The 27803-nt window shown below is 45.5% G+C and overlaps 2 protein-coding genes across 6 annotated transcripts in view; both read right to left on the reverse strand.

Annotated features, from left to right (window-relative positions):
- Positions 1-648: 648 nt before the first annotated feature.
- On the reverse strand, positions 649-27346 carry LOC136392610 (serum amyloid A-2 protein-like). 3 transcript variants are annotated; one of them, XM_066364934.1, is made up of 4 exons: positions 27287-27346; positions 3619-3713; positions 1402-1540; positions 649-957 (listed from the first exon to the last, which is right to left on the reverse strand). In XM_066364934.1, the coding sequence occupies exons 2-4, from the start codon at positions 3707-3709 to the stop codon at positions 792-794; spliced, it is 396 nt and encodes a 131-aa protein (XP_066221031.1). In that variant the 5' UTR covers positions 3710-3713; positions 27287-27346; the 3' UTR covers positions 649-791. The 3 variants fall into 3 exon arrangements, with proteins under 3 accessions (XP_066221031.1, XP_066221013.1, XP_066221021.1); XM_066364916.1 differs by lacking the exon at positions 27287-27346 and adding an exon at positions 4128-4210; XM_066364924.1 differs by lacking the exon at positions 27287-27346 and adding an exon at positions 4050-4179.
- The window catches only part of LOC136392584 (serum amyloid A-2 protein-like), a 33695-nt gene continuing 31118 nt past the window's right edge, over positions 25227-27803 (reverse strand). Inside the window, exons 1-4 of one of the 3 annotated variants that reach the window (XM_066364856.1) lie at positions 27287-27401; positions 26892-26986; positions 25971-26109; positions 25227-25525 (exon numbers count right to left, since the gene is read on the reverse strand). In XM_066364856.1, the coding sequence (XP_066220953.1) occupies positions 25360-25525; positions 25971-26109; positions 26892-26982 (396 nt within the window). In that variant the 5' untranslated portion in view covers positions 26983-26986; positions 27287-27401 and the 3' untranslated portion in view covers positions 25227-25359. Of the gene's footprint in view, positions 25526-25970; positions 26110-26891; positions 26987-27286; positions 27402-27803 lie in introns of those variants that run through there. The other 2 variants (XM_066364866.1, XM_066364875.1) reach the window with 2 other exon arrangements.

The raw sequence follows: 27803 nt of genomic DNA on the forward strand, positions 1-27803 counted from the left end.
AGCTTGCTTGTTCTAAACTCCAAAGTGGCTGGCTCTGAGTGTGGGATCATTAGTGCAGTGTTACTGGTTTGAGTGGGTGAATCATCCCCACAATCTCAAAGCTTGCCAGTTTGAGCCCCAAAGGTCACTGGCATGAAAAGCCCAAGGTAGCTGGCTTGAGCAAGTCGACATTGGCTCAGCCCCAGTCAGGGCACGTATGAGAAGCAATCAATGTACAACTAAAGTGAAAGCAACTATGAGTTGATGCTTCTTACTCTCTCTCTTCCCTCCCATTCCCTCCTGTCTCTCTCATTCTCATGCTTCAATCCTCCCGTGGCTGTGTCCCTTGCCCCCAAACAGAGACCACTAAAAAATAAACTAACAGAACTTGATCCTTGGGACAGAGAAGGTGGCAAGACATAACTGACAGGGAATTAGGAGGCCAGACATGGAAGGACCTGAAATAGCACAAAGGTATCCAGTGGAGTCTGGGAAGGGGAGAGGGTCTAATTCAGAGAAGAGTTGGTGCAAGGTGTCTGCCTTATATGACCTGACACTATGTTTCCCACTCCCAAAATAATTGGCACAGGATCAACCTTCCTATTGGTGGCCATCCAAAAACCCTTGTTTATCAAACAAACAGTCCTTATACCAAGAAATATGACACAGTTTTCAACATTCAAGCTCTAGAGCATTTATTAGACAGCTGTTATGTGCTCTGTATCAGCATCTGGGGTTGCAGAACTCAATGGCTGGGAGTCGCTGCCCTCAGGGGCTCACAGCCCCAAATCCTGAGAGCAGAGTGAAGGAGCTCAGTACTTGCTGGGCAGGCCAGGAGGTCGGTAGCGATTGGGGTTCCCACCCATCCGGCCCCATCTGTTGGCTTCCTGGTCAGCCATTGAGTCCTCCAATCCGTGACCACTGTCTCCATGCTTTAAAAGGTCTAAGGCTCGCCCATAAATATCCTCTCTGAAATCGCTGGAATGGAGAAGGACAGGTAGGAGGTGAATCAGGGGCTGATGAGAAACTGCCCACCCTCCTAACCCTCTCTTTTCCAGGGATTAATGACTCTGAGAGGAGCCAGGAAAGAGAGGCTAAACATTCACCCAGCTAGGCACACCCACCCAGTTCCGAGGTGACCGCCCACACACTGGGTGGACAGCACCCAAAAGCGAGGGTGGGAATCAGTCCTTGTCCCTCATTTTTCTTTTTGGGGACAGAACCAAACATCTTTACCAGCCTTACTCTGGCTCTGTTGGCAGCCCAAGCCCCATGCTGGTGTGGAAGGATGGAGAAGGTGGGCATAGAACATGAGCAGGAGCCCACAGCCCCTATAGGTCCTTCTCTAGGGTTCATGCCCTCCTGATGCCCAAAGTCAGCCAAGCTCTGCACAACGCCCTGCATCCCCAGGAGCCCTGTTACCTGATCACTTCCGCAGCCCAGATGCCCCCGGGTCCCCTCTGTGCAGCTTCAAAGTTCCCCCGGGCGTGGAAGTATTTGTCTGAGTTTTTGAAATTGGCCTCTCTCATGTCAGAGTAGGCTCTCCACATGTCTTTAGCCCCTGGGAAGCAAAGAACATGGCAAGGAGATATCAGGTGAAATACCAGAAAACTGTAACACCCTTAGAGAGGCATCAAGAATGAAAAATCTACCACTGACTCAATTTCAGCCTGTAGTCACAGCACCTGGAAACCAGAAGTTGAGAAGAATTCAACTCTAGTCCTCACCGAGTCATTTAGGTGGGGACACAGCTGTGCTGTACCCAGTTGTCTGACTCCTGTGACACTATCTATGGGTTCCACCTCACTTAGGCCTCTGTGACATATACTTACAGAAGAGAAGGGAGGTGTCAATTCACAATAGGATTTGTCAACATCAACACTCTTGAAATTTGGGGCCAGGTGATTCTTTGTTGTTCTGGGCCTTCCTGAGTACTCAGGATGTTCACCAGAATGCCCGTGTCTCTGCCCACAAGGTGTGAGCAGCATATTCCTCCAGTGCAGGGGTCCCCAAACTTTTTACACAGGGGGCCATTTCACTGTCCCTCAGACCATTGGATGGCCGGAGTATAAAAAAAACAATGAAAAAATCCCTATGCACACTGCACATATCTTATTTTAAAGTAAAAAAACAAAACAGGAACAAATACAATATTTAAAATAAAGAACAAGTAAATTTAAATCAATAAACTGACCAGTATTTCAATGGGAACTATGCTCCTCTCACTGACCACCAATGAAAGAGGTGCCCTTTCCGGAAGTGCAGCGGGGGCTGGATAAATGGCCTCAGGGGGCCGCATGCGGCCCACGGGCCGTAGTTTGAGGACCCCTGCTCCAGCGTGACAACCAAAATTGTCTCACACATTGCCACATGTCCGTGAGGCACAAAACTGCCCATAAATAAGAACCTCTGGTACAGGATGAAGGTACACACGTTAGTGTCAGGGAACTTGGTGAGCAAGGTGGTGAGAGGGAGAGCAGATTCAGAGAAAGGTGCCGACACACAGCACTTCCGCCTGACGCCTAAGAAATGTGGTCCTGCAGACAGAACGCACCTGGTCCTCACTTGAGACCCTCTGAGTGTTAGTGTTATAAATGGCATCCTGGTAACTTTCTAACTAGACTGACTGATGAGGTAAGCAAACCTTAGAAAAGTGTTATTCTTTCTCAGCTTTGGAGCCACTTTCTAATCACCTGGGGATATTTTGCAAGTCCGATGCCATACCCCATGTCAGTCCAATTACCTCAGCTTCTCTGGGGTGGGCCTCGGGCCTCAATAGGTTTTAATTCTCTCCTGGTGATACCAGTGTGCACATGGGACTGAGAACCACTGAGCTTTAGGAAGAGGGACCCGGGCACGTCTACGTGGCAAGACTGTGGCCTCAACGGGTCAGACTCTGCTCTGTGATGTGATGACTGGCAGCTAGTCCGTACTCAACATACTCACCTGCTCTAAGCTTCAAAGCTGGGGAAGATGTCTGCCTCACCAAGTTCTTCTGCACTTAAAATGGGTGACCAGAACTGTCCCTGGTTCCCTAGAAGTGTCCCAGTTAGCACTGAAAGAGTCATGGAACACTCCTCACACCTTAGCCCATCAGAAGACTTGGTCCCTAAATTGCATTCAAGGGCTGAGTTCCCTCAGGAGACTCAATAGATGCTACTGGTTCTCTTCCGTCAGTTAAAAGGCTAGAGAAGGAGTAGCCAATAGACAGAAGCAGGGACAGTGTCCCTGACTGTAGGAAGCCCCAGCAAGAGCTAAGCTGCAGGTCCCTCTGATCTGTCCAATAAAGAAATAGGAGGAAGGGACGGGAGGAAAAAGAGGGCAAGAGAGAGGGAGTGAGGAGAAGAAGATGGATAGTTTAACCATCCTTTGTGCAGTTTGTTCTGAGGACAATTTTATGCAATTTTAAGGCTTATTATATGTCTTCTAGTCAAACTTACCTTTCAGCTGGTAATGATGACAGTTCTTTCTCTGGGAGCTGTGGTTTCAGTCTGTTTGATGAAAAGCTCCCCAAACCCCTGCGCATTCTCCTACATCAGGCCACATACCTGACCCAGTAGCTCAGCCCCGAAGGAGCTCAGGGTGAACCCTAGTGTCCGTGAATGCCACCCCCCATCCCACTCCCGCCAGTGACTTTACCATAATAAGCCTGTCCCATGAATGTAAGCCAGTCCTGGCTGCTGACTCCCAGGACCAAGGAGAAGAACATGAGGCCTGTGAAGAGCTTCATGGAGCTGGAATGAAGGGAGAGAGTCAGGGAGACACGGGAAAGAATCCTCGGGGATTCGTGTGTAAAAGAGAGCCTGGCTGTGCATCTGCACTCGTTCTCAAGAGATGCTGGTTGTACATCTGGGAAACCTCACTCAGAACCACGACCCTCAATTCTGAACCCATTGGCCCTGAGCCCAAGACTGTCTATGATGTCACCAAGGTGGCATTGGTGGAGGAAGAGTGCCGTCAAGACCAAACTGGTCCTCCTATAGCAGCCTGTAATTAATCATAAAGCATTAACTGTGCTCCGCCAGTACTGACCTCATACAGAGCAAATTCAACACAGAATGATACTTTACCATGAATTGACAGGCTTGCTGGGAAAGACAGAACAGAGTAAGCTTTGGAAAACAACCACTCTTGAAGTAGTTCCTCACCTGAATTCCAGTGGAGGAGAGCTACCGTCCCTGCCTGCTGGGGACCGGTGACTGCTATTTATGTATACTGAGCCCTCCCTGCTGGGGACGTGGGGAGGAGAAAAATGCTGACATGGCACCTGGGCAAAGTCCCTGCAGGTCATTTCTCCTAAAAGAGTAGAAAGTAACACTTACTGAACACCAGTGGCTATCTTCATCCACAGGTTATTTCCCCGTGGGCAACCCTGAGGAAACAACGGGGATTTTTTTTGTTGTTGGCAGCCACGGGGCAGGATTACGGCCCTGCTGTCTGAGTGAAGGGCCCGAGGTAGGGCCACCTGGGCTGTGGAGGGAAAGGATGTGGGCCCATGACAGGACACCTAGGCTGCTGGAAGGTGTGCAGTGAGAGGACTCTCCTCCATCCAGGACCTTGCTTTACTGGTCATCTCCTCAGGATGGTCCCTGCTGGGCCAGATGGCAGATGGTCAGAAATGAAACCCCTTTGAGTTCATGGCTAAAGCCCTTGAGCTCCTAAACTGACCCATCCAATCTTATGGGTGCCCTGCAAGGCTGCTTCCCCTCTCTGTCTGCATATGCTCGGCTCTCAGCTCCAAGGCACAGACTCCAAGGCACAGACAGGCCTGCTCCGCTGTCAGCCCTGAAGCAGTGTCTTATCTAAGCCGGCTCCTTTATTTCTTCCTGGAACTCTGCATAATTATAGATGGTTACTAGACTTCTTGTGGTGATAATGTTATAAGGTATATATACATAAAATCATTATGTTGTACATCTGAAACAAATATGATATTGTATGCTGACTATAATTAAAATAATTTTAAATTAAAAATAAAAATATCCTGGCCTCTTCGTTGGGTGTGGGCACTCAAGTGGAGGGGACTCTGCTTCCCAATCCTGGACATACCTCTGAATAGGAATAGGTGTTTAGGTGCCAGGAACTGTGGGACCCAAGGCAGGCTGCACCTTAATAGCCCATAATGGGGTATTGAGTCCTTTCAGTCAAAGTTGCTTGACAAGCAGCCAATGGAAGAAGAGCACATCGACCCTCCCTGGTCCCGCACAACTAAGGAAAGAAATCTCCCCTGTGTAGATGCCTTTTGTGCTCCAGGGCTGAGACAGACTCCCTTAAGCCAGAGTTCAAGAAAGTCTGTATATGCAAACCTCGTTACTTCTTTACCAGACACTAGCCAAGCTCACATTTGGCCTAGATTCCTTTTTTTTTTTTTTTTTTTGCATTTTTCTGAAGCTGGAAACAGGGAGAGACAGTCAGACAGACTCCCGCATGCGCCCTACCGGGATCCACCCGGCACGCCCACCATGGGGCAATGCTCTGCCCACCAGGGGGGATGCTCTGCCCATCCTGGGCGTCGCCATGTTGCGACTAGAGCCACTCTAGCACCTGAGGCAGAGGCCACAGAGCCATCCCCAGCGCCCGGGCCATCTTTGCTCCAATGGAGCCTTGGCTACGGGAGGGGAAGAGAGAGACAGAGAGGAAGGCGCGGCGGAGGGGTGGAGAAGCAAATGGGCGCTTCTCCTGTGTGCCCTGGCCAGGAATCGAACCCGGGTCCTCCGCACGCTAGGCCGACACTCTACCGCTGAGCCAACCAGCCAGGGCCTAGATTCCTTATTAATGGGGACCAAGACCCCCAAATATAAATTTCTTTGACCTGTTAGAGCTTCACGAATATATTGTTTCTTTTTCCAAAAATGTAATAAAAGATAGTACTTACCCAGCCATCACTGTGGCATGGGTTTTCTCTCCCCCAACACAAATGCTTCCTTCTGCTCCAGCACTCTGATGTCTGCAGATCCCCACAGCCGAGCCCCTTGACCTTTCCACCTGAAGATGAACTTAGCTCATGACTTAATATAGAACATGCTAAAAGATCCTCAATCTCTAATCTCTAGGCAACCTTTTAACTATACCCTGAGTACAGAGGAAAGTGACATGTACTCACTGACCCAAAAGTGAGAGACCCAAAGGGCCTGGGACATCAAGGGGTTAACACACTTAATCATCCACACAACCTCAATCTCAAAGAGTGTCCTGCAACTGACACTACCTACTGTTTTGAGCATTCTTAAGACTATAAACTGAAGGAAAGAGAGAAATAAGTGTCCTATTTGTATAGTGAGGTGAATATAAAAGAAAATTGACACCAGCTTCTGTCCTCGCTTTCCCCTGTCCTGGCTCTGTCCTGTCCAGGCATTTTCCTCTCAGGATGGTGTATCAAGCTCTTCCTGGATCTACCTTGGCTGTGATGAGCTCCCTGGCATGTCTGAAAGGCCAGACTGGGTAGGGTGGGACTCAGGGCAGCATCTGAATGAGGTTCTCCTTTCCTGACGCTTGCACCTCAAGTCTGTGCATACGTAGCCAGAAGCACATACCGTCTGTCTAAGCTTGTCTCATCTTCCCTCTCTCTGCCTAAATGTCACCTCTTCAGAGCCCTTCTCAGATCCTCTCAAAAACCTTGCCATTCTCACTAATGTTTTCTTGATCTTTTTCTTTATAGCACGTAGCGAAGTTTTAAGTATATAGATTTATGTGTTTGTCTAAGTTCTGTCTCCTTTATTGTAAACTGCACAAGACTTCCTTATTGAATACCCAGTGCCCAGCGTAGAATGAGTACATCCTGGGTATTTACTGAGGGTGCCAAAAAAAGAAAATTGAAGCTAATTCTGTGACTTCTTCAACAGATGTTCAGAAAATAACTTTGTGTTAGAGTAATGAGATTATGTTCTCTAATATTTGTACGTTTTGCTATTATATTTTCAGAAATGGTTCTGTCTCCTGTATGCAGGCAGAGTGCCAAGAGCAGTCCGAACTAGCACTTCTATGTTCTGTGTGTTTGTGTAGGTTGGATCCCTGAGACTACGGAGGAGTGGAAGCTTCTCCTACATCTGGTACAGAACAAGAGTGCAAAGCCAGCGTCCCAGAAGTCACCAACAGGGAACTTCAGTGACGGGCCTTCACCTGTCAATGTGGAGAATGTGGCACTGCTATTAGCTAAGGCCATGGGTCCAGATCGGGCCTGGTCGCTGCTACAGGAATGTGGTTTGACCCTTGAGCTGTCAGAGAGGTTTACCAGAACCTGCGACATCCTGAGGATCGCTGAGAAAAGGCAGAGGTAATACCTGTCTGTCATGCCCTCTCCAGGGGGAACTGGGGAATGTGGAACTCCAAGATTTATAGAGGAGGATAAGACTAGAGAGATCATCTATCCCCAGCCCCTCACAACAGATGAGGGGACATAGGATCATTGTTGATGAAGGTGATTAAGGGAAGAGGCTAAGGTAATATTTATTTCACAGTTCTGACCAAGACACTATTCGGATTAATGTGAATAAATACCCAAATCTGAGGTGTACTCAGTTTTTTAGGAATGATACTGGCACCAGATACCTAATTGTCTCAATCAGGAACTTTTGTTTTTAATTATGGTAAAATACAAATAACATAAAATTAACCATCTTAACTGTATTTAAGTGTTTGGTTTAGTAGTGTGAAGTCAATTACCAGAACTTTTTCTTCTTGTGAAACTGAAACTCTGTATTCATTAAATAACTCCTCATTTCCCCCCTCCACCCAGTCACCATTTTACTTTGTGTCTATGATTTCACTCCTTTAAGTACCTCAAATTCAAGGAATCACACAGTATTTGCCTTTTTCTGACTGGCTTATTTCACTTAGCGTGATGTCCGCAAGCGTCATCCATGTTGTAGCATGTGTCAGAATTCCCTTCCTTTCTTAAGGCTGAGTAATATTCTCTAATATGTGTAAACCACATTTTGTTTATCCATTCATTTGTCAGTGGACACTTGGGTAGCTTCCACCTCTTGTCGGTTGTGAGTATTGTTGCTATGAACATGGTTGTACATATACCTCTTTGAGATCCTGCTTTCCATTCTTTTGGGTATAAACCCAGAAGTACAATTTCTACATCAGATGGTAATTCTATTTATAATTTTTTAGTACTTCCATAATGTTTTCCATAGAGACTATACCATGTTATATTCCCACCAACAGTGCTTAAGGGTTCCAATTTCTCAACATCCTTACCAATAACAGTTATTTTCTGGGTTTTTTATTGTAGCCATCCTAGTGTGCATGAGGTAATGTCGTTTTGCAGTTCTTATTTGCAGGTTCCTACTGATTAGTGATGTTGAGCAGCTTTTCATATTATTTGCAATTTGAATATCATATTTGGCAAAATACCATACTGAGTGGTAGGGCTTGAGAGCTCCCCTTAGAAGCCCTCCCAATTCCAATTTAAAGGGATTTCTATTTATTAATCTTTACACTCCCATATGTTATTAATATGATGTAACCAGATTGGATGAGGAGATTGAACAAAAAAGGAGTCTTCACAAGGTTTCTTAAAACTTTGGGGAGTGGGCCCTGGCCAGTTGGTTCAGCGGTAGAGCGTCGGCCTGGCGTGCGGGGGACACGGGTTCGATTCCTGGCCAGGGCACACAGGAGAAGCGCCCATTTGCTTCTCCACCCCCCCCTCCTTCCTCTCTGTCTCTCTCTTCCCCTCCCGCAGCCAAGGCTCCATTGGAGCAAAGATGGCCCGGGCACTGGGGATGGCTCCTTGGCCTCTGCCCCAGGCGCTAGAGTGGCTCTGGTCACGGCAGAGCGACGCCCCGGAGGGGCAGAGCATCGCCCCCTGGTGGGCAGAGCATCGCCCCTGGTGGGCGTGCCGGGTGGATCCTGGTCGGGCGCATGCGGGAGTCTGTCTGACTGTCTCTCCCCGTTTCTAGCTTCAGAAAAAAGATTAAAACAAAAACAAACAAACAAAAAAAAACCTTTGGGGAGTGTGGAAAACCTAAAGATTCTGGTCATCAATGTGTGGCATCTGTGTGTGTGTGTGTGTGTGTGTGTGTGTGTGTGTGTGTAATGTTTCACCATGCCAACCAATAGTTAATACCAACTAGGTATCTGACAATTCAACTCAATTCTGAGACTCTACCAGGAGAGAGCATCAGCTTCCACAGAACAAGGGTTCAGTTCTTCAAGGCTGATCTTTACTTTAGATGCCAATCACTAGTCTATGTTGTTAACTGTGCTTCTGACTAACTGGCTTTAAATCATCTGTTCCTATGACCTATTCCTTTGTCTTGACTAATTTCCTGGAGCAGCTCATACAACTGAAAAAAATATTTTATTTACCAGATTATCAATTTATTATAAAAGGGTATTAAAAAGAAACAACAGGCCCAAAATGGAGTCACTGTTGCTAAGCTCCACCAAGACTTAATACCTTACCCTAAGCAGAGGCGGATTTAACGGCAGGTGCAGTGGGCGCATGCCCTGGGCCCTGACTTCTGAAGGGCCCCACAAAACCTCAACTTTACAGTCTTTTCTAATGACACCAAGTTCTGTTTCATATGTGTAATTTTAACATTAATAGTATATAATATTTTTTTATTTACTTAAAAATATGGTTAACATTTATTTTTATTTTCCCTGTCTCTCTCTTTTTTTAAGGGGCCCAATATCTTCGTCTGTGCCTGGGGCTTCAACCGACCTTAATCCACCTCTGTACCTAACTACAGTTTCAGCCTCTACCAGGAGTGTAATTTTAAAATAATCAATCTGGAATCTCCTGGCCAACATTGGTGAGATAATTTGTCTAAAGAAGCCCTTGCTGCTCTTACTCTCAAAGAAAAGTGCCCTTGCCTGAAACATTCCTTTCTTTTCTTTTCCTAATAACTTTCTTTTCCTTCCCAGTTTCTGCCTATAAAACTTTCTATTTTGTAAAACTTTTTGAAGCATCTTTCATGAATTACTCAAAATAAAGCCAATGAGATCTTCAAATTTATTCAATATAATTTTTAAAAATATTTTTTATTTATCAAGTTTTAGAGAAAGGGGGTGAGAGGAGCAGAAAGCATCAACTCATAGTTGCTTCTCCTTTATGCCTTGACTGGGCATAAAGCCTGAGGTTTCTAACCAGTGACCTCAGCATTCCAGGTCGTTGTTCTATCCACTGCACCCCTACAGGTCAGGCCAATATACAGTGGTACCTTGATACACAAGCACTTTAATCACGAGCAATTTGAAAGATGACCAGTTACTCGCAGGATTTTTTGTTTTAATTCATGAGCAGATATTTGAGTCACAGGCTTCTACCACCCTCCACTAGATGGCCTGCCAAACGTTCTGAAAGGGAGGAAGAAACAAACTTCCATGTAAGGTTTTTGTTGAAACGGCCTCTAAGTGAAAGTGAGGAAAGTGTGGCGGAAAAGCCAAAAGTCATTGAAGAAAATGATGATTGTTGGGCATATGAGTATGTAAAATATGTATTTTCTGAGTTTGCTCACTTTTATTGTTAAAAATGGTGCTGGGAGCTGTCTGTGAAATTGCTAATTACTTTCCTGCTTGGGAAGGACCATTGTTAAGCTAATGTTGATGGAGGAGGGGTTGTTGTGCCAAAATGTTTTGAAAAGAGCCTAGAAGGAGAAGGGAAAGGAGAAGGAAGCCATACAACGATGATTAAGCAAAGGAAAAAAATAGCAATTAAGTTTAGTGATAAAGTTACATATTATATGTAGTGTGTTAGTTAAATTTTGCAATTAAATGTAGCATTGTTTGTAGAGAGTAAGTTATGTTAAGTAATAGGGCATGAAATGAAAATTGCCTCCGGCCTGACCAGGCGGTGGCGCAGTGGATAGAGCGTCGGACTGGTATGCCGAGGACCCAGGTTTGAGACCCCAAGTTCGCCAGTTTGATCATAGGCTCATTTGGTTTGAGCAAGTTCACCAGCTTGGACCCAAGGTCGCTGGCTCGAGCAAGGGGTTACTCGGTCTGCTGAAGGCCTGCGGTCAAGGCACATATGAGAAAGCAATCAATGAACAACTAAGGTGTCGCAATGAAAAACTGATGATTGATGCTTTTCATCTCTCTCCGTTCCTGTCTGTCTGTCCCTATCTATCCCTCTCTCTGACTCTCTCTCTGTCCCTGAAAAATAAAAAATAAAAAAAAGAAAGAAAACCTCCTCCACCAGTCTTCTCCCCCTATGACAGCATCATCGCCTGACCTTGAAGGTAAATATATCAGGTCTACCGGAAAGTTCTGTTTCTAATCAACAAGTTTCAACACGTAAGCACATGTTTATTTGGCGCATGTGTGCCTCTCTATTTTTATCACTTAATGTATACATACTGACGTAGCAAATTAACTAAAACAAAGTTGATTCACATTAGTCTTATGTGTGAAGCCATAGTGTACCCATGGCTACTGATAAAGTTCATTTATGCCACTGTATTTGATACGAATTTCAACAAGGAAGAACTGCTACAGAAGCATGTAGAAATTTATTGAAAGTGTTTGGTGAAGGTACAGTTTCTTATAGGACATGCAGAAGATGGTTCAAAATATTCAAAACAGGTGATTTTGACCTTTCTGATAAGCCACGTTCTGGGCAATCATCTTTGATCGATGACGATGTTGTTAAGACCATGTTGTAGCAAGATCCTTTTCTGACAACATCGGAGATTGCAGAAAGTCTTAATTCAGCTCAGCAAACCATTTCGGACCATATTCGGAAGATAGAATTGGTGTTGAAATATTCAAGATGGGTGCTACATGAATTAAGTCAGAAGAATTTGGATGATCGAGTCGTCATATGCACATCTCTGCTTGCTCGGAACAAAATCGAGCCCTTCTTGAACCGGATGATAACTGGGGATGAAAAGTGGATTACCTATGAAAACATCGTAAAGAAAAGGGCATATTGTGACCCTGGAAAACCTAGCCCTTCCACCTCTAAACCAAATTTGACTCTGAATTAGAGAATGTTGTGTATATGGTGGGACATTCGAGGACGAATACATTATGAGCTTTTAAAAACGAACGAAAAGCTCAATTCGGAGAAGTATTGTCAGCAACTGGATAATTTTTTTTTTCATTTATTCATTTTAGAGAAGAGAGGGGGAGAGAGAGAGAGAGAGAGAGAGAGAGAGAGAAGAGAGACAGAGAAAGAGAAGGGGGGGAGGAGCTGGAAGCATCAACTCCCATATGTGCCTTGACCAGGCAAGCCCAGGGTTTCGAACTGGCGACCTCAGCATTTCCAGGTCGACGCTTTATCCACTGCGCCACCACAGGTCCGGCAGCAACTAGATAATTTAAAGACAGCAGTCCAAGAAAAGAGGCCGGCGATGTTCAATAGGAAGAACATCATACTGCATCATGATAATGCCAGGCCACATACTGCTTTGGGGACTCATCAAAAAACTGCAGAACTAGGCTGGGAAATTCTGTCACATTCACCATATTCCCCGGACTTAGCACCCTCCGACTATCACTTGTTTTTGTCCTTACAAAATTTTTTGAAGGGCAAAAGCTTCAAAAATGAAGAAGATATCAAACAAGCACTCGTTCAATTTTTCACATCAAAAGATAAAACATTTTTTAAAATGGGATATACAAATTGCCCTCACGCTGGCAAGAAATCATTAATTATAATGGCAATTATATTATTTAATAAAGTTTATTGACGGTAAGAAAAATTTGTATTTTGTTTTATTCCAAAAACGGACAGAACTTTCTGGTAGACTGTATACTTTCTTTACATTCTCTCTTATTATATATATATATGTATGTATTTGTTATTTATAAAGTACATTTTTTAATATAAAAGCATATAAAACAGAAAATTCGTGTGGTTTTTGGCAGCATAATAAAACAAAAAAGTTTGTGTGGTTTTTGGCGGCCAGAACGGATTAATTGCATTCCCATTAATTTAAATGGGGAAATTCAATTTGACACATGAGCAAATTGAATCATGAGCTCGGCCATGAAACAAATTAAACTTGTGTGTCAAGGCACCACTGCTATTTGTTTTAAACAGGTTGTAACTCAGGAACAGCCAGGTGCAGATATAGGAAAAACCCAGAAGCTTCCATGTCCTCTTTACTCCTCTCAGGGAACCTCCGTATGCTCACCAAACCGGAAGTTTTCTGAACCCAGTCCTATTACATTTTAATGAAGACCTCATCACACAGGCATGATGGATTAAATCATTAGTCATTAGTGACTGAAAGTTCCAACCTTCAAATCACAGAGTTGGTTCCCCTGGCAACCAGCTCCTATCCACAGGTGCCTTCCAAAACTCACCTCACTGACATGGCACCTTTATCTCTCTCACTAGTTTGAACATTCCAAGGGCTTTAGCAGCTCTGACAGAAACCTGACAAAGACCGAATATATATGTTGTTGTTTTTTACATTTAAAATCACCTTTATTGACAAATTTAGGATAAAAATGGACTTTGCAGAAAAACAGTTCCAAGTTTCAAGAGAATAGAATATAACATTAAAACAGGTTATCGAATATATATGTTTTTAAAATCACAATATCACACCTTCCCATGAGCTGGAATTGGGTCATATAGATTATGCAGAATGAGAGTAATTTTTTTGTCATCACACAATGACAGTCCAAAACACAGCCCAGTGGAAATCTAGGAAGGAGGAAAAAGCCTGACTGGGCACAGTTGCACAATCATTTCCCAACAGATGATTCTAGGGCAGGCCATGTTATCGCAATCCTCACTTACCAGAAGAGTACAGAGAGAAATTTCTAGCACTAAAGAAAAATATATCACAACGTCTGAATTCATTTCTCAAGGCAAAAAAAAAAAAAAGTCTTTCAGTTAAACATTTAAATTTTAACAGTCTACTTGGATATTAGGCAGTGTTTTCAAATACAACTTATATCTCTAACCTCCTTTAAAATGTGAGACAGACTGTGATTCACGGTCGCCTTACTTACACTTTTTTTTTTTTTTTGTATTTTTCTGAAGCTGGAAATGGGAAGAGACTGTCAGACAGACTCCTGCATGCGCCCAACCGGGATCCACCCGGCACGCCCACCAGGGGCAAAGCTCTGCCCACCAGGGGGCGATGCTCTGCCCCTCCGGGGCGTCGCTCTGCCGGGACCAGAACCACTCTAGCGCCTGGGGCAGAGGCCAACGAGCCATCCCCAGCGCCTGGGGCCATCTTTGCTCCAAAGGAGCCTTGGCTGCGGGAGGGGAAGAGAGAGACAGAGAGGAAGGAGGGGGGGGGAAGCAAATGGGCACTTCTCCTATGTGCCCTGGCCGGGAATCGAACCCGGGTCCACCCGCACGCCAGGCCGACGCTCTACCGCTGAGCCAACTGGCCAGGGCCACTTATACTTTTTTTCCAGACTTTTCTGTTGTTTCAGCTGAGCTGCAGGCTAGCGTAGTGGTGTAGAGCTTGAGTTCTGAGGCTGATTGTCAGGTTTTATTATCTGCTCTTTTTCTATATGACCCTGAGAAAGTTACTTTCTTTCTCTAAATTTTAGTTTCCTCATTGAGGAAATGGGTATAACAGCGGCATTCACTCGGAGTAGTTTGAAGATCACATAAGATAATAAACGTGAAACATGCAGCACATAGAGAGATATAAGAGCTACCTAATAGTGACAATTAAATGAGACACAACAGTAGTGCATAGTGCCTATGACAAGCTATATGGCTGATAAATGTTAGCTGTTCTTTGGAAAGTTTAGAATATCATCGTTTCACTCAGTAGTGATCAGACCCATGTAAATTGTTTTATGTGATTTGGAGAAAGTAGGAAGCCCACAATTGAAGTCAATAACTTACTCGCTTGTATTACATTTGTCAGTGCCATGGTCAAGGCTCAAAACCTTGTAGTCATCCTTGCCTCTTCCTCTTCTCAACCCTCACTGCTGTTAAAGACAAATCCACAAGCCATGTCACAGCAGTAAGTAAAACATCATGCCAACCAAGAATCACAGGAGCTGCAGAGTGGTAGCCAACAGTGACAAAAGTGCCTTAATTTTTTATACTATATCTCTTAATTAAGCTGAGAGTCTGATCAAAAAGGGGTAATTGCTAAAGAGAAAATGGCAGACTCAAAATGGCATCACCATGTTAAAAGCACATGGTGCCAAACCTAGATTTCATACCTGATCAAATTCCACTTTCAGCCTCCACCAGAAACAACTAGTCTGGAATTTTCTGCCATCACTAAGGAGATAACCTGTCATTATGGTCCCTCTCCATCCCCTTTACAAAGAAGAGGCAGTCTGAATGATAAAAATACTTCCTGAACCTAGCCAGTTGTCTCAGTGCTAGAGTATCAGCCTGGTGTGTGGATGTTCTGGGTTCGATTCCCAGTCAGGGCACATAGGAGAAGAGCCCATCTGCTTCTCCACCCCTCTAGTCTCCTCCTCCCTTCCGACAGCCAGGGCTCGATTAAATTGAGTTGGCCCCAAGCACTGAAGATATAGCTCCATGGCCTCCGACTCAGGCGCTAATGAAATGGTTCCCATTGCAACAGAGCAAGGACCCAAGTTGGGCAGAGAATCGCCCCTAGTGGGCTTCCCGGGTGGATCCTGGTGGGGCACATACAGGAGTTTGTTTCTGCCTATCGTCCTCTCACTAAAATAAATAAATAAATAAATAAATAAACCTAAAAAAATTCTTCCTAATCTATTCCCATAAAAAGGATGTCCTTGTCCACTTGCTCTGTTGAATGTTGTTTTGTAATACTGCCATTTACTAAGTAGATTCTCTGAATTCAATGTGGTGTTTTCCAGTCATCATTTTTTTTCATTCTCTATTTCCACTGCCTGTATTCCCATTACTTCTTGCCTAAACAGCCAAAGCAGTCTTAAGACCATTCTTCACTTCTAAACTCTGCCTTCCCACTACCACCTCCCAGCCTCAGCACATGAAACTGTAAGCACCCTTAGGTACCACCCAGTCAGCTGGTTCACCAACCTACACATCACAATTTCCAGGAGCTTCTTGAAAATACACAGGCCAGGAATATACCCAGACCTGCTACTTGTACGACTAGGAACTAATTTATTCTCCAACTGTCCTCCCACCACCACATTGTACCTAGATGTAGACGTAAAGCTCTCCTAATTTACAGGTAGACCACGGCCCCTGAGGAAGACTCCCTGTCTTGGTCTCTGGGAAGTCAACTGGAGATCCGGCAGAATCCCTGTCCTCTTGAGGCACAGCCTTGATCAGGCCTCGTCCCAAGCAGAAGCTTTGGTAGCTCCTCCCGCCTGTTTCAGAATAAAGCTCAGATCCTTGAGCTTGGTTTCTAAGGCCCTCTGTGACCTGTCTCCAAATTCACTCTCTCAGTCTCAGAGCCTAAATTAGCCTCTCATCTTGAGTTCTCTGTTTCTATGGTCCTGCCTGACCTGTGTTGGCGCAGTGGATAAAGCTTCGACCTGGAATGCTGAGGTCGCTGGTTCGAAAACCCCGGCTTGCCCGGTCAAGGCACATATGAGAAGAAACTACTAAAAGTTGATGCTTCCTGTTTCTAAGGTCCTCTCCACAGGAGGCCCTCCGGTTGTGCCCCGCTCAACCTTGACATGCCCTTTGCCCCAGTGCCCAACTGCAGAAATTCTACCAGTGTCTGTCTCTTCAGGTTCAGCACATTAAGGTTTTTTTTTTAAATCGTAAAATACTGATAACAAAATAAGTAGCATCTTAACCTTTCTGTGGCAGAACAAGGGGCTGAAATCTCTCAGAGTGAGGTCTCAGCCACAAAGGGTTCTTCTCCCCCACCTACGTTTAGGGAATCTGGATTCAGTAAACTTCCTGGATAACAACACGGACCCACAGCAGGGAGCTGCTGTGCTGAGATGACGAACCTGGAGTTTCCAGGCGCCCTGGTCTGAGGATCAAATACAGAACTCAGGGGAGGCCCGGAAAATCCCAACTCGGCAGTTCTTCCAAAGGGCAAGGGCAAACACCCACTGGCACAGCTCTGCCCTAAACACAGAGAGCGTCTCCCAGATTGTGGTTTCCGTTTGGCCAGGTGATCCCTCATTCCAGATGGACAGCTCTGGTTAATCTGAATATTCAGTTATGTAACATTCCACTAGGGGCTGAGGCGTATTTCTACCTGATACTAGTAGGAGACCCTGGCTTTGGTGACATCGTCTCAGTGCTCGTAAGCCCCTGGCTGTGCAGCTCACGCAGCGCCCTGAGCTTCTCTGAGCCCTGTGCTTGGATTAGTGCTCTGCTTTCACCTTTGGGAATTTTTAATAATTTCTGAGCAAAGGAACCATGCTTTACTTTGCACTAGTGTCCACACGTGCTGGAGCTGTCCCGGCTGCCACAGTCCTGAGGTGGAGGCTGAGCTATCGCACTTTGACAGGATCCTGGGGGCAGAAGCTTCCTGTCCCTGGACCACCTGTGAGCAGCAAGGTTCAGTCTGAAGTCTGACAAGCAGAAACTTGGAAGGAGTCTGTAAGTCAGTGCGGAGCCCAGGCCCCTGGCTGGGGGATTACTTGCCCAAAACCATTAGGTGAAATGTTCATTTCTGTATTTCTTAAGCTTCTGAAATTTTTACAGTAATTTATCTTTAATTAACAAAAGCAATGACATAAAGCAGTTACACATCTGTTCTGGTCTCAGTTTATTTAGACTTTAATAACTTTGGAGAAATGGCCCCGGCCGTGTGGCTCAGTGGACAGAACGTTGTCCTGGTGCACCAAGGTCATGAGCCTAGTCACTGCTCCGGCTCGTAGGAGAAGCAACGTATGAATGGGACCAACAACTAAAGGGACCACCTAAGTGGAACAAGTTCTGGTTTCTCTTTCTTGTTTCCTCTCCTTCTCTCTCTCTCAAATCAATGGGGAAAAACAAATATTAAGGAGAAAAGTCTTTATGTGAGTTGTGCTTGGGCAATGGGCTCCGCTGGGTCAAGCACCAGTTCTGGCTCTCTGCTGCCCTTCTCCCGTGCTAGTGGGTGCTGCCTGCAATGGCCTTTACGGTCTGGGCACTGGTGATTGAGTTTGGAATTAGAGGAGAAGACACTCAGCCTTCCAGCCCCAACCAGGCAGGGCAGCCTGGGCTACAAGAGCTCAGCTGTGAGTTTTGGAGCCAAACCCGAGTTAACAGAAAGCTGCTGGTCACTGTTATCAGGACTTGATCTCATTGGCCATATTGCGGCTCCTATGGTCCTTAAATTCCCTGACCATAATAGCCATTATGGTACCTTAATTTTACTCCAGCTTCCAACAAACTTTTTATTTTTTGATAATAAAACTAAGTTATTTTCAGAAAAAGTTTATGTAGTAAATAGCAAGATAAAATCTTGCTGTTAGGAATGCCACCATGTACCTAGTTCTTTGACAGCCCCATTGCATTTCCAGGGCCTTAGAGAACACTGCTCCAGGTCACGTGCCTCTGGGTGGCTCTATCTGTGTGGGATCCCAACGTTCCTGGCTGGTTGCCTTCACAAATCCATGGCATTTGCATTTCTCTGTCCTTCCCTATTGCCTCCACCTCTCTCCTCTCCTGGTTAACCAGTGTGATTTCCTCTTCTTTCTTTTCTTTTTTTTTTTTTTTTGTATTTTTCTGAAGCTGGAAATGGGGAGAGACAGTCAGACAGACTCCCGCATGCGCCCGACCATGATCCACCCAGCACGCCCACCAGGGGCGACACTCTGCCCACCAGGGGGCAATGCTCTGCCCCTCCGGGGCGTCGCTCTGTTGTGACCAGAGCCACTCTAGCGCCTCGGGCAGAGGACAAGGAGCCATCCCCAGCGCCCGGGCCATCTTGGCTCCAATGGAGCCTCGGCTGCAGGAGGGGAAGAGAGAGACAGAGAGGAAAAAGAGGGGGAGGGGTGGAGAAGTAGATGGGCGCCTCTCCTGTGTGCCCTGGCCGGGAATCGAACTCGGGACCTCTGCATGCCAGGCCGACACTCCACCACTGAGCCAGCTGGCCAGGGACCCCTCTTCTTTCTTTTATCCTCAAGTCTCAGATTCCATCGGTTACTTCATTTCTGAGTGAATTGACTATGTCCACACCTTGGGGAGGCTTGTGTTTTCCACATGCTTTAGAAAAGCACAGGCTGTAGTGTATCGGAGAAAGTTTAAGCATCCTTCAAACTCTACAGGCCCTCATCTTTCTCCAGACACAGCTACAGTGGTGAGTACCACATGGGCTTTGTTGCTTTTCATGCAGGTGGAGCCTGGAAGCATCTTGTTATAAGTCCACTCTATGACCTTGTACATCATGCCCCAGGGCAACTCACTGGGCACTCACATGTGCACAGATACAAAATGCAAGAAAGTGAACATTCGAGGGCTCACCCACGACCATGCAGAGGGAGCCGGTTGGTAGGTGCTTCTATCTGCCTCCTGGGCAGTGCGGAGACACTTTGTACTCGGTTCCTCAGCAGGTCCCAGGGGGATGAGCTCCAGCTCTGAGACTGTCACTCACGGCCAGCTCTATAAGCCGTCCTCACCTTGGACTTGCTCTTGCCCTGTGTTACCTCCAGTCTGTCACTCCTGCTCCCTGGGACAGTTTCCAAATAAAATATTTGAGCACCCGGACTGAGAACCACTGGGTGGGAGGGCGTAGTAAATGGGAAGATTCTTTCATTTTTTGGAGGCTTCATACCTAGACTTACCTGTTATCCAGGATCAAGGGTCCATAAAGTAAGAAACAGTACTTACCCAGCCATCACTGTGGCATGGGTTTTCTCTCCCCCAACACAAATGCTTCCTTCTGCTCCAGCACTCTGATGTCTGCAGATCCCCACAGCCGAGCACCCTGACCTTCCCCATAATGATGAACTTAGCTAATGAGTTCATGTAGAACACACTGATAGATCCTCAATCTCCAATCTCTTGGCAACCCTCCAACTATACCCTGAGTACAGAGGAAAGTGACATGTACCCACTGACCCGATAGTGAGAGACCCAAAGGACCTGGGACATCAAGGGGTTAACACACTTAATCATCCACGCAACCTGAAGCTCAAAGAGTGTCCTGCAACTGACACTACCTACCGTTTTGAGCCTTCTTAAGACTATAAACTTCTTTTGAGCCTTCTTAAGACTATAAACTGAAGGAAAGAGAGAAATAAGTGTCCTATTTATATAGTGAGGTGAATATAAAAGAAAATTGACACCAGCTTCTGTCCTCGCTTTCCCCTGTCCTGGCTCTGTCCTGTCCAGGCATTTTCCTCTCAGGATGGTGTATCAAGCTCTTCCTGGATCTACCTTGGCTGTGATGGGCTCCCTGGCATGTCTGAAAGGCCAGACTGGGTAGGGTGGGACTCAGGGCAGCATCTGAATGAGGTGGATAACATGACAAGGAGCTGTGACTATGCTCTGACCAGGCTGGGGCCTTCTATGTGTCCACACGAATAAACTCCTCTCCTCAGAACAGCACTGTGTCTTGTGGTCCATCAACTAGTTTAAAAATGATAAATACCACAATGCATTCTTAAAATAAAATTATATCTTTCTTAAATAGTGATGGAATATTGTATCTGAAAAATAAAGTGATTATCTAAATCTAAAAAAAACATGGGTTGTATCTCATACTAAACATAGTAGAGTTTTAATTTTTTCATAGGAAGTTAATGAGAATATTTCTTAGAAAATTCTCTACGTACAGTATAAGATAAACAATAGACTCTTTTATTGCCTTATCGCTATATTACTAAACAGAATTTTAAAATGCTATTCTACATAATATGACTATTAGCTAAACACCTGCATAGTATTCCATCTTATGTCAATGGCACACAGTATTTAATGAATATCTTCTCCCTTTACCCCTGGACTTTAATCTATTATTTCCAAAAAAAAAATTGCTCATAGAATGTTGAAATTGAGATACAGTCACATACGAAAAACTTTATCCTCAACAAGTACACAATTTAGTGTTGCTTATTATAGTCACGACGTGGTGCAGCCATGACTTCTATGTCATTCTCATCATCATCTTCCCTAAAGGAAACCCATGCTCTTTAGCAGTCACTCCCCACGTCTCCTCCTTTCGGCCCCTAGGCAACCACTAATTACATTTATTTTTATTTTCTCTTTCTTTCCTTCTCTCTTTATTTCTTTTTTTGAAAGAGAGAGAAAAAGAGAGAGGAAGTGAGAGAGATGAAAAGCGTGAACTTGTTGCATCACTTTACTTGTTCATTGACTGACTCTCATAAGTGCCCTACTGGAAAGCTCCAGAGAAGCCAGTGATCCCTTGCAAGTTAGGGACATTTGGGCTTAAGTCAGTGGCTTTGGGCTTCAAGCCAGAAACCTTTGGGCTCAAGCCATGTCTATGATCCAACACTCATCGGTGACCTTCCACGCTCAAGCAGGTGAGTCTGCCCTCAAGTAGGATGAGCCTGTGCTCAAGACTGTGACCTTGAGGTTTCACGCCTGCGACCTCATTGTCCCAGGTTGATGCTCTATCCACTGCACCACCACTCGTCAGGTAATTTAGCATGATGTTTTTAAGATTCCTCCATGTTATAGCACATATCAGTACTTCATTTCTCTTATGGCTGAATAATAAATAGTCTACTGTATGAATATACCACTTTTGTTTAAACACCTACAAATTAAAAATATTTGAGCTGCTTCCACTATTTGGTTATTTTGAATAATGCTGTTATAAATATTGCTGTACATATTTTTATGTGAATATGGTAGCATCTCTTTTGGGTACATGCAGAAGGGCATAACAGCTGGCTCATGGTAACTTCATGTATAAGTTTTGGGAAACTGCCACTATTTCTCAAAGAGGCTGCACAATTTTACATTCTCACCCACAATGTACAAGCTTTCCAATTTCTACACATTCTCGCCAACACTTGTCATTGTCTCTTTTATCATCTGCATTCTAAAGGGTGTGAGGTAGTATTCGTTGTGGTTTTGGTTTGCATTTTCTTAATGAATGATGATGATGTTGTTTTTATGTGCTTATTGACGATTCCTGTCTTTGAAGACATACTTGTCTAAATCTTTTGCTCTGATTCTTTCCTAGTCACTCAACTTCTCGCCCAATGGGCTTATGAACAAAATGGCCATAGTAGCAAGGCTGAGGTTGGTTATATGTCAGTTCAGCTACATGGACTTCCACTTGCCAAGGCCAAGGTGGCCACAGTCATCACTAAGTGCCCAATCTACCAGCATCAGAGACCAACACTGAGTCCCTGATATGGCACTGTTCCCTGGGGTGATCACTAAGCAACCTAGTGATAGGCTTGGGTAACTTCCATCATGGAAGAGACAACACTTTTTCTTATATGAATAGACACTGACTGGAATACAGATTTGCCTTCTCTGCATGTGATGCTTCTACCAGTCTATGGATATACAGAATACCTTACCGACAATCACAGAATACCACAGAATATTACTTCTGATGAAGAATATCACTGTAGCCTGACCAGGTATTGGTTAAGTGAATAGAGTGTCAATCTGGGATTCTGAGGGCCCAGGTTCAAAATCCTGAGGTTGCTGACTTGAGCACGGGTTTATATGGCTTGAGTATGTCTTCATAGACATGACCCCATGGACACTGGCTTGAGCTTAAAGGTCACTGAATTGAAAACCAAGGTAGATTGCATGAGATCAAGGTTTCTGGCTTAAACAAAGGGTCACTGGCTTGGATGAAGCCCCCCTGGTCAAGGCACATATGAGAAAGCAATCATTAAAGAACTAAAGTGAAGAAACAAGTTGATGCTTCACATCTCTCTCCCTTCCTGTCAGTTCCTCTCTCTCTCTCTCTCTCTCTCTCTCTCTCTCTCACACACACACACACACACATATTTAAAAAATATTATCATACAGCAAATGAAGTATGGCAATGCACCTTGCTCATGGAATTCATGGGTTTAATCATGTTTCCTATTAACCTGAAGTAGCTTGCTGGGTAGAATGGTAGGATAATCTTTTGAAGACTCAGCTACAATGCTAGCTTGATGGCAACAACTTTTAGGGAGAGAGCATGCATTCCAGAATATGGTATTTATATTCTAAATTAGCATCATGTCCAATATATGGTACTGTTGCTCCCATAACCAAAATTGACAGGTTCCAACAGGTTTGAGATTCAAGACAAGGAAGTGGCAGTGACTTCTCTCACTGTTATCTCTCCTAATCAACTGGCAAAATTTGTTTTCCATTCCTGTGAATTGTGGTTCTGCCAGTCTAGAAGACTTATGTCCAAAGGGAGGAATCACCCAAGGGAAAGGAGTTTCCACCTGTGGACAACAGGTTCAGCCCATGCCTGTGGAGTTCCAGCCTGCCTGTGACCTTCTCAGATTGACTGCATGAAAGCAGGCCTTCCCTGCCGACTTTGGACCTAGCCAGTCCCACCATTGCAGAAACCAATTCCTGGTAAGAAACTTCAATAGAAATCTATATCACCTATCTCTATCTCTATCTCTATCTCTATCTCTATCTCTATCTCTATCTATATTATCTATATTATGTTTAAGATTCTCTTTCCCTAGAACGACTTCTATTACCAAATCTGTACCAGTCAGAGTTCAACCAGAGAAAGGGAAACAAGAGAACATGTATGTCTATGTTAGGGGATTTATTGTGGGAATTGGCTTATTCAGGAATGGGGGCTGGCTGAGCAAGTGTGAAGTCCATAACATGGGCAGCCAGGAACAGGAGGATGTGAACACACTGAAAATTCACAGCCAGGCCTGATGCTTCTTGTCCCGGAACAGCGAGATCCAAAGAAATGGGAGCGGGATTGCAGATTCAATGACTATTTGCAGTCCAGCAAAGGGAAGAATTAAGCCTTCTTCTAAAGGCTTTCCAACTAAGTCAGTCCCACCTGACATAGTCATCCATTTGATTAACTTAAAGACAGTTTATAGGGACTGTAATTACAACTGCTGAATCCCATCCTAGCAACATCCGGATTAGGGTTTGAATTACTTCAGGAAGATGTTTGTATACAACAAAAGGTCTCTTTCTCTCCTCATCCTGCAGTTCTGCAGAGAGAACACATGTTGGGTCCACTCTCACATGACTCCGTAGGAGGAAACCATGTGCACTGTAGTTCAGCCTCTACAAGCTGACACATCTGAAAGGCATTGCTGAGGTTCATAATATTTATTCCTATGATAAAGCTTGCAAAGAAAGCATTGCTAGACAAAGTAATTATTCTACGATATAGTGAATTTCTGTCAGTGTAGATGGTATTGTAGAATAGATTTTGATATTGATATATATATTCATCTTCAAGCCACAAAAATAACATTCTCTAAAACAAAACCTACAGCAAATATCCCCACTCTCCACAATCCCAAGCACTTCTTTCAGGTCTGACATCCTCTGAAGAATGCTTATCTTCCTATTGTACTGATTCATTCAACAAGTGTTTACTGAGCATCTATAATATGGCAGGTGACTGGGCAGGTACTAGGGATATAAGAATGACATAAACAAGACAGACATGCTTCATTCCTTTGTGAGGAGACCTGAGGACAGCAATGTACAACTATCCAAGCAAGAAAAACAAAGCAAATAACAGAAAAAGTAAACAAAGAAGTGAACAAAGTCATTCCAACCTTGATAATTTTCAGAAGAAAATAACAGCCATGTTACCACGACAGTGGTCAGAGAGGCCTCTCAGAAGAGGGAGCTCAAGTGAGGGGTCAGGAAAGGAAGTGAGCAGCCAATGAGGAGCAGGTGGGAAGAGTGTTCTGGGTGGAGGGAACATCCTGTTCAAATGCACTATGGAAGTTAGTTCAACTACTTAATCTCGATGTTGTCACTGCGACTACATACCCTGACATGTCCTGTGCCTGGATCTTTGCATGAGACAAAGAGCTAATGCAATGGATACTGCCTGGAGGCATTCCTTAGATGGCACAGAAAATTACTGGTTAATAATTGGATTAGTATGTCCTGCTGAGAAAAGAACCGAAGAAAAGGCAGCAGTTGCTAGAGCAGGATCCTCCAGGCAAGCCTTCCCGTGGCTGCGTGCCCTTCCCCCAGACAGTGACCACTGAGGAACAACACTAACAGAACGAGGTCCTGGGGCCTAGAAGGTGACAGCACACAAGAAACTGGATGTGAGGGAGTCTGGACACAGGAGGTCACGGAGCACAGGTATAACCCGAGGCACCAGAAGAGGAGCAGGTCTGATTAGGGGAAAAGTTGATGCACAGTGACTGTCTTATATGTCACTGAGAATGTTTCTCCCACACCAAACACACAGGCACAGTCTCATATGTCACGTGGATATTAATCCATCACCCTGTGGTATCAAACAGGCAGTCTTCACACGAAGGAAATACAAACAACATTCAACAAATTCAATCTCTTAATCATTTATTAGATATCTATTAGATGCCATCCATCAGCATCAGGGAGGTAGAACTCAATGGCTGGGTGTCGCTGCCCTCAGGGGCTCACAGCCCCGAATCCTGAGAACAGAGTGAAGGAGCTCAGTACTTGTCGGGCAGGCCAGGAGGTCGGTAGCGATTGGGGTCCCCGCCACTCCGGCCCCATCTGTTGGCTTCCTGGTCAGCCATTGAGTCAGCCACTCCGTGACCACTGTCTCCATGCCTAAAAAGGTCTGCGGCTCGCCCATAAATATTCTCTCTGATATTGCTAGAATGAAGAAGGACAGGTAGGCGATGAATGAGGGGCTGATGAGAAACTGTCCCCCCCTCCCAACCCTCCCCTTTCCAGGAATTAATGACTCTTAGAGGAGCCAGGAAAAAGGGGCTAAACACTCACCCAGCTGGGCACACCCACCAAGCTCTGGGGTCACCACCCACACACTGGGTGGACAGATCCCACAGGCGAGGGTGGGAATCAGTCCTTGTCCCTCATTTCTCTTTTTGGGGACAGAACCAAACATCTTTACCAGCCTTACTCTGGCTCTGTTGGCAGCCCAAGCCCCACGCTGGTGTGGAAGGATGGAGAAGGTGGGCATAGAACATGAGCAGGAGCCCACAGCCCCTGTAGGTCCTTCTCTAGGGTTTATGCCCTCCTGATGCCCAAAGTCAGCCAGGCTCTGCACAACGCCCTGCACCCCCAGGAGCCCTGTTACCTGATCACTTCCGCAGCCCAGACGCCCCCGGGTCCCCTCTGTGCAGCATCATAGTTCCCCCGGGCATGGAAATATTTGTCTGAGTTTTTGAAATTGGCTTCTCTCATGTCAGAGAAGGCTCTCCACATGTCTTTAGCCCCTGGGAAGCAAAGGACATGGCAAAGAGATATCAGGTGAAATACCAGAAAACTGTGACACCCTTAGAGAGGAAACAAGAATGAAAAATCTACCACTGACTCAATTTCAGCCTGTGGTCGCAACACCCTGGATACCAGAAATTGAGAAGAACATTCCTCAAGTCTAGTCCTCACCGAGTCATTTAGGTGGGGACACAGCTGTGCTGTACCAGGTTGTCTGACTCCTGAGACACTATCTATGGGTTCCACCTCACTTAGGCCTCTGTGACATATATTTACAGAAGAGAAGTGAGGTGTCAATACACAATAGGAGTTGTCAACATTAGCAATCTTGAAAATTGGGGCAGTGATTCTTTGTTGTTCTGGATCTTCCTGAGTACTCAGGATGTTCACCAGAATGCCCGCGTCTCTGCCCGCCAGGTGTGAGCAGCATATTCCTCCAGCGTGACAACCAAAATTGCCTCACACATTGCCACATGTCCGTGAGGCACAAAACTGCCCATTAATAAGAACCTCTGTTTTAGGATGAAGCTACACCTGTTAGTGTCAGAAAACTTCGTGAGCAAGGTGGTGAGAGGGAGAGCAGATTCAGAGAAAGGTGCTGACACACAGCACTTCTGCCTGACGCCTAAGAAATGTGCTCCTGCAGACAGAACGCACCTGCACATTCTCCTACATCAAGCGACATCCCTGACCCAGTAGAACAGCCCCAAAGGAGCTCAGGGTGGACCCTAGTGTCCATGAATGCCACCCCCCCCCATTCCCCGCCTGCCAGTGACTTTACCTTCATAAAACTGTCCCGGGAATGAAAACCAGCCCTGGCCGCTGACTCCCAGGACCAAGGAGCAGAACACGAGGCCTGTGAAGAGCTTCATGGTGCTGGAATGAAGGGAGAGAGTCAGGGAGACACGGGAAAGAACCCTTTGGGGATTCGTATGTCAGAGAGAGCCTGGTTGTGCATCTGGGAAACCTCAATCAGAACCATGACCCTCAATTCTGAACCCATCTTCTCTGAGCCCAAGACTGTCTATGATGTCACCAAGGTGGCATTGGTTCAGGAAGAGTGCCGTCAAGACCAAACGGGTCCTAAAGCAGCCTGTAATTAATCATAAAGCATTAACTATACTCTGCCAGCCCTGACCTCGTACAGGGCAAATTCAACACAGAATGATACTTTACCATGAATTCACAGGCTTGCTGGGAAAGACAAAACAGAGTAAGCTTTGGGAAGCAACCACTCTTGGAGTAGTTCCTCACCTGATTTCCAGTGGAGTAGAGCTACCGTCCCTGCCTGCTGGGGACCGGTGACTGCTATTTATGTATACTGAGCCCTCCCTGCCGGGGACATGGGGGAGGGGGAGAAAAAGCAGACTTGGACCTGGGCAAAGTCCCTGCAGGTCATTTCTCCTAGAAGTTTAGAAAGGAACACTTACTGGACACCAGTGTCTGTTTTTGTCCACAGGTCATTTTCCCATTGTGCAACTCTGAGGAAACAAGGCAGACTTGCTCTGCCTTGGCAGCCACGGGGCAGGAGGCTGGCCCTGCTGTCTGAGTGAAGGGGATGAGGCAGGGCCATCTGGGCTGTGGAGGGAAAGGGTGTGGGCCCATGATAGACACCTAGGCTGCTGGAAGGTGTGCAGTGAGAGGACTCTCCTCCAGCCAGCACATTGCTTTACTGGTCATCTCCTCAGGATGG

The sequence above is a fragment of the Saccopteryx leptura genome, chromosome 1, assembly GCF_036850995.1.
Source record: "Saccopteryx leptura isolate mSacLep1 chromosome 1, mSacLep1_pri_phased_curated, whole genome shotgun sequence".
Lineage (NCBI taxonomy): Eukaryota > Metazoa > Chordata > Mammalia > Chiroptera > Emballonuridae > Saccopteryx > Saccopteryx leptura.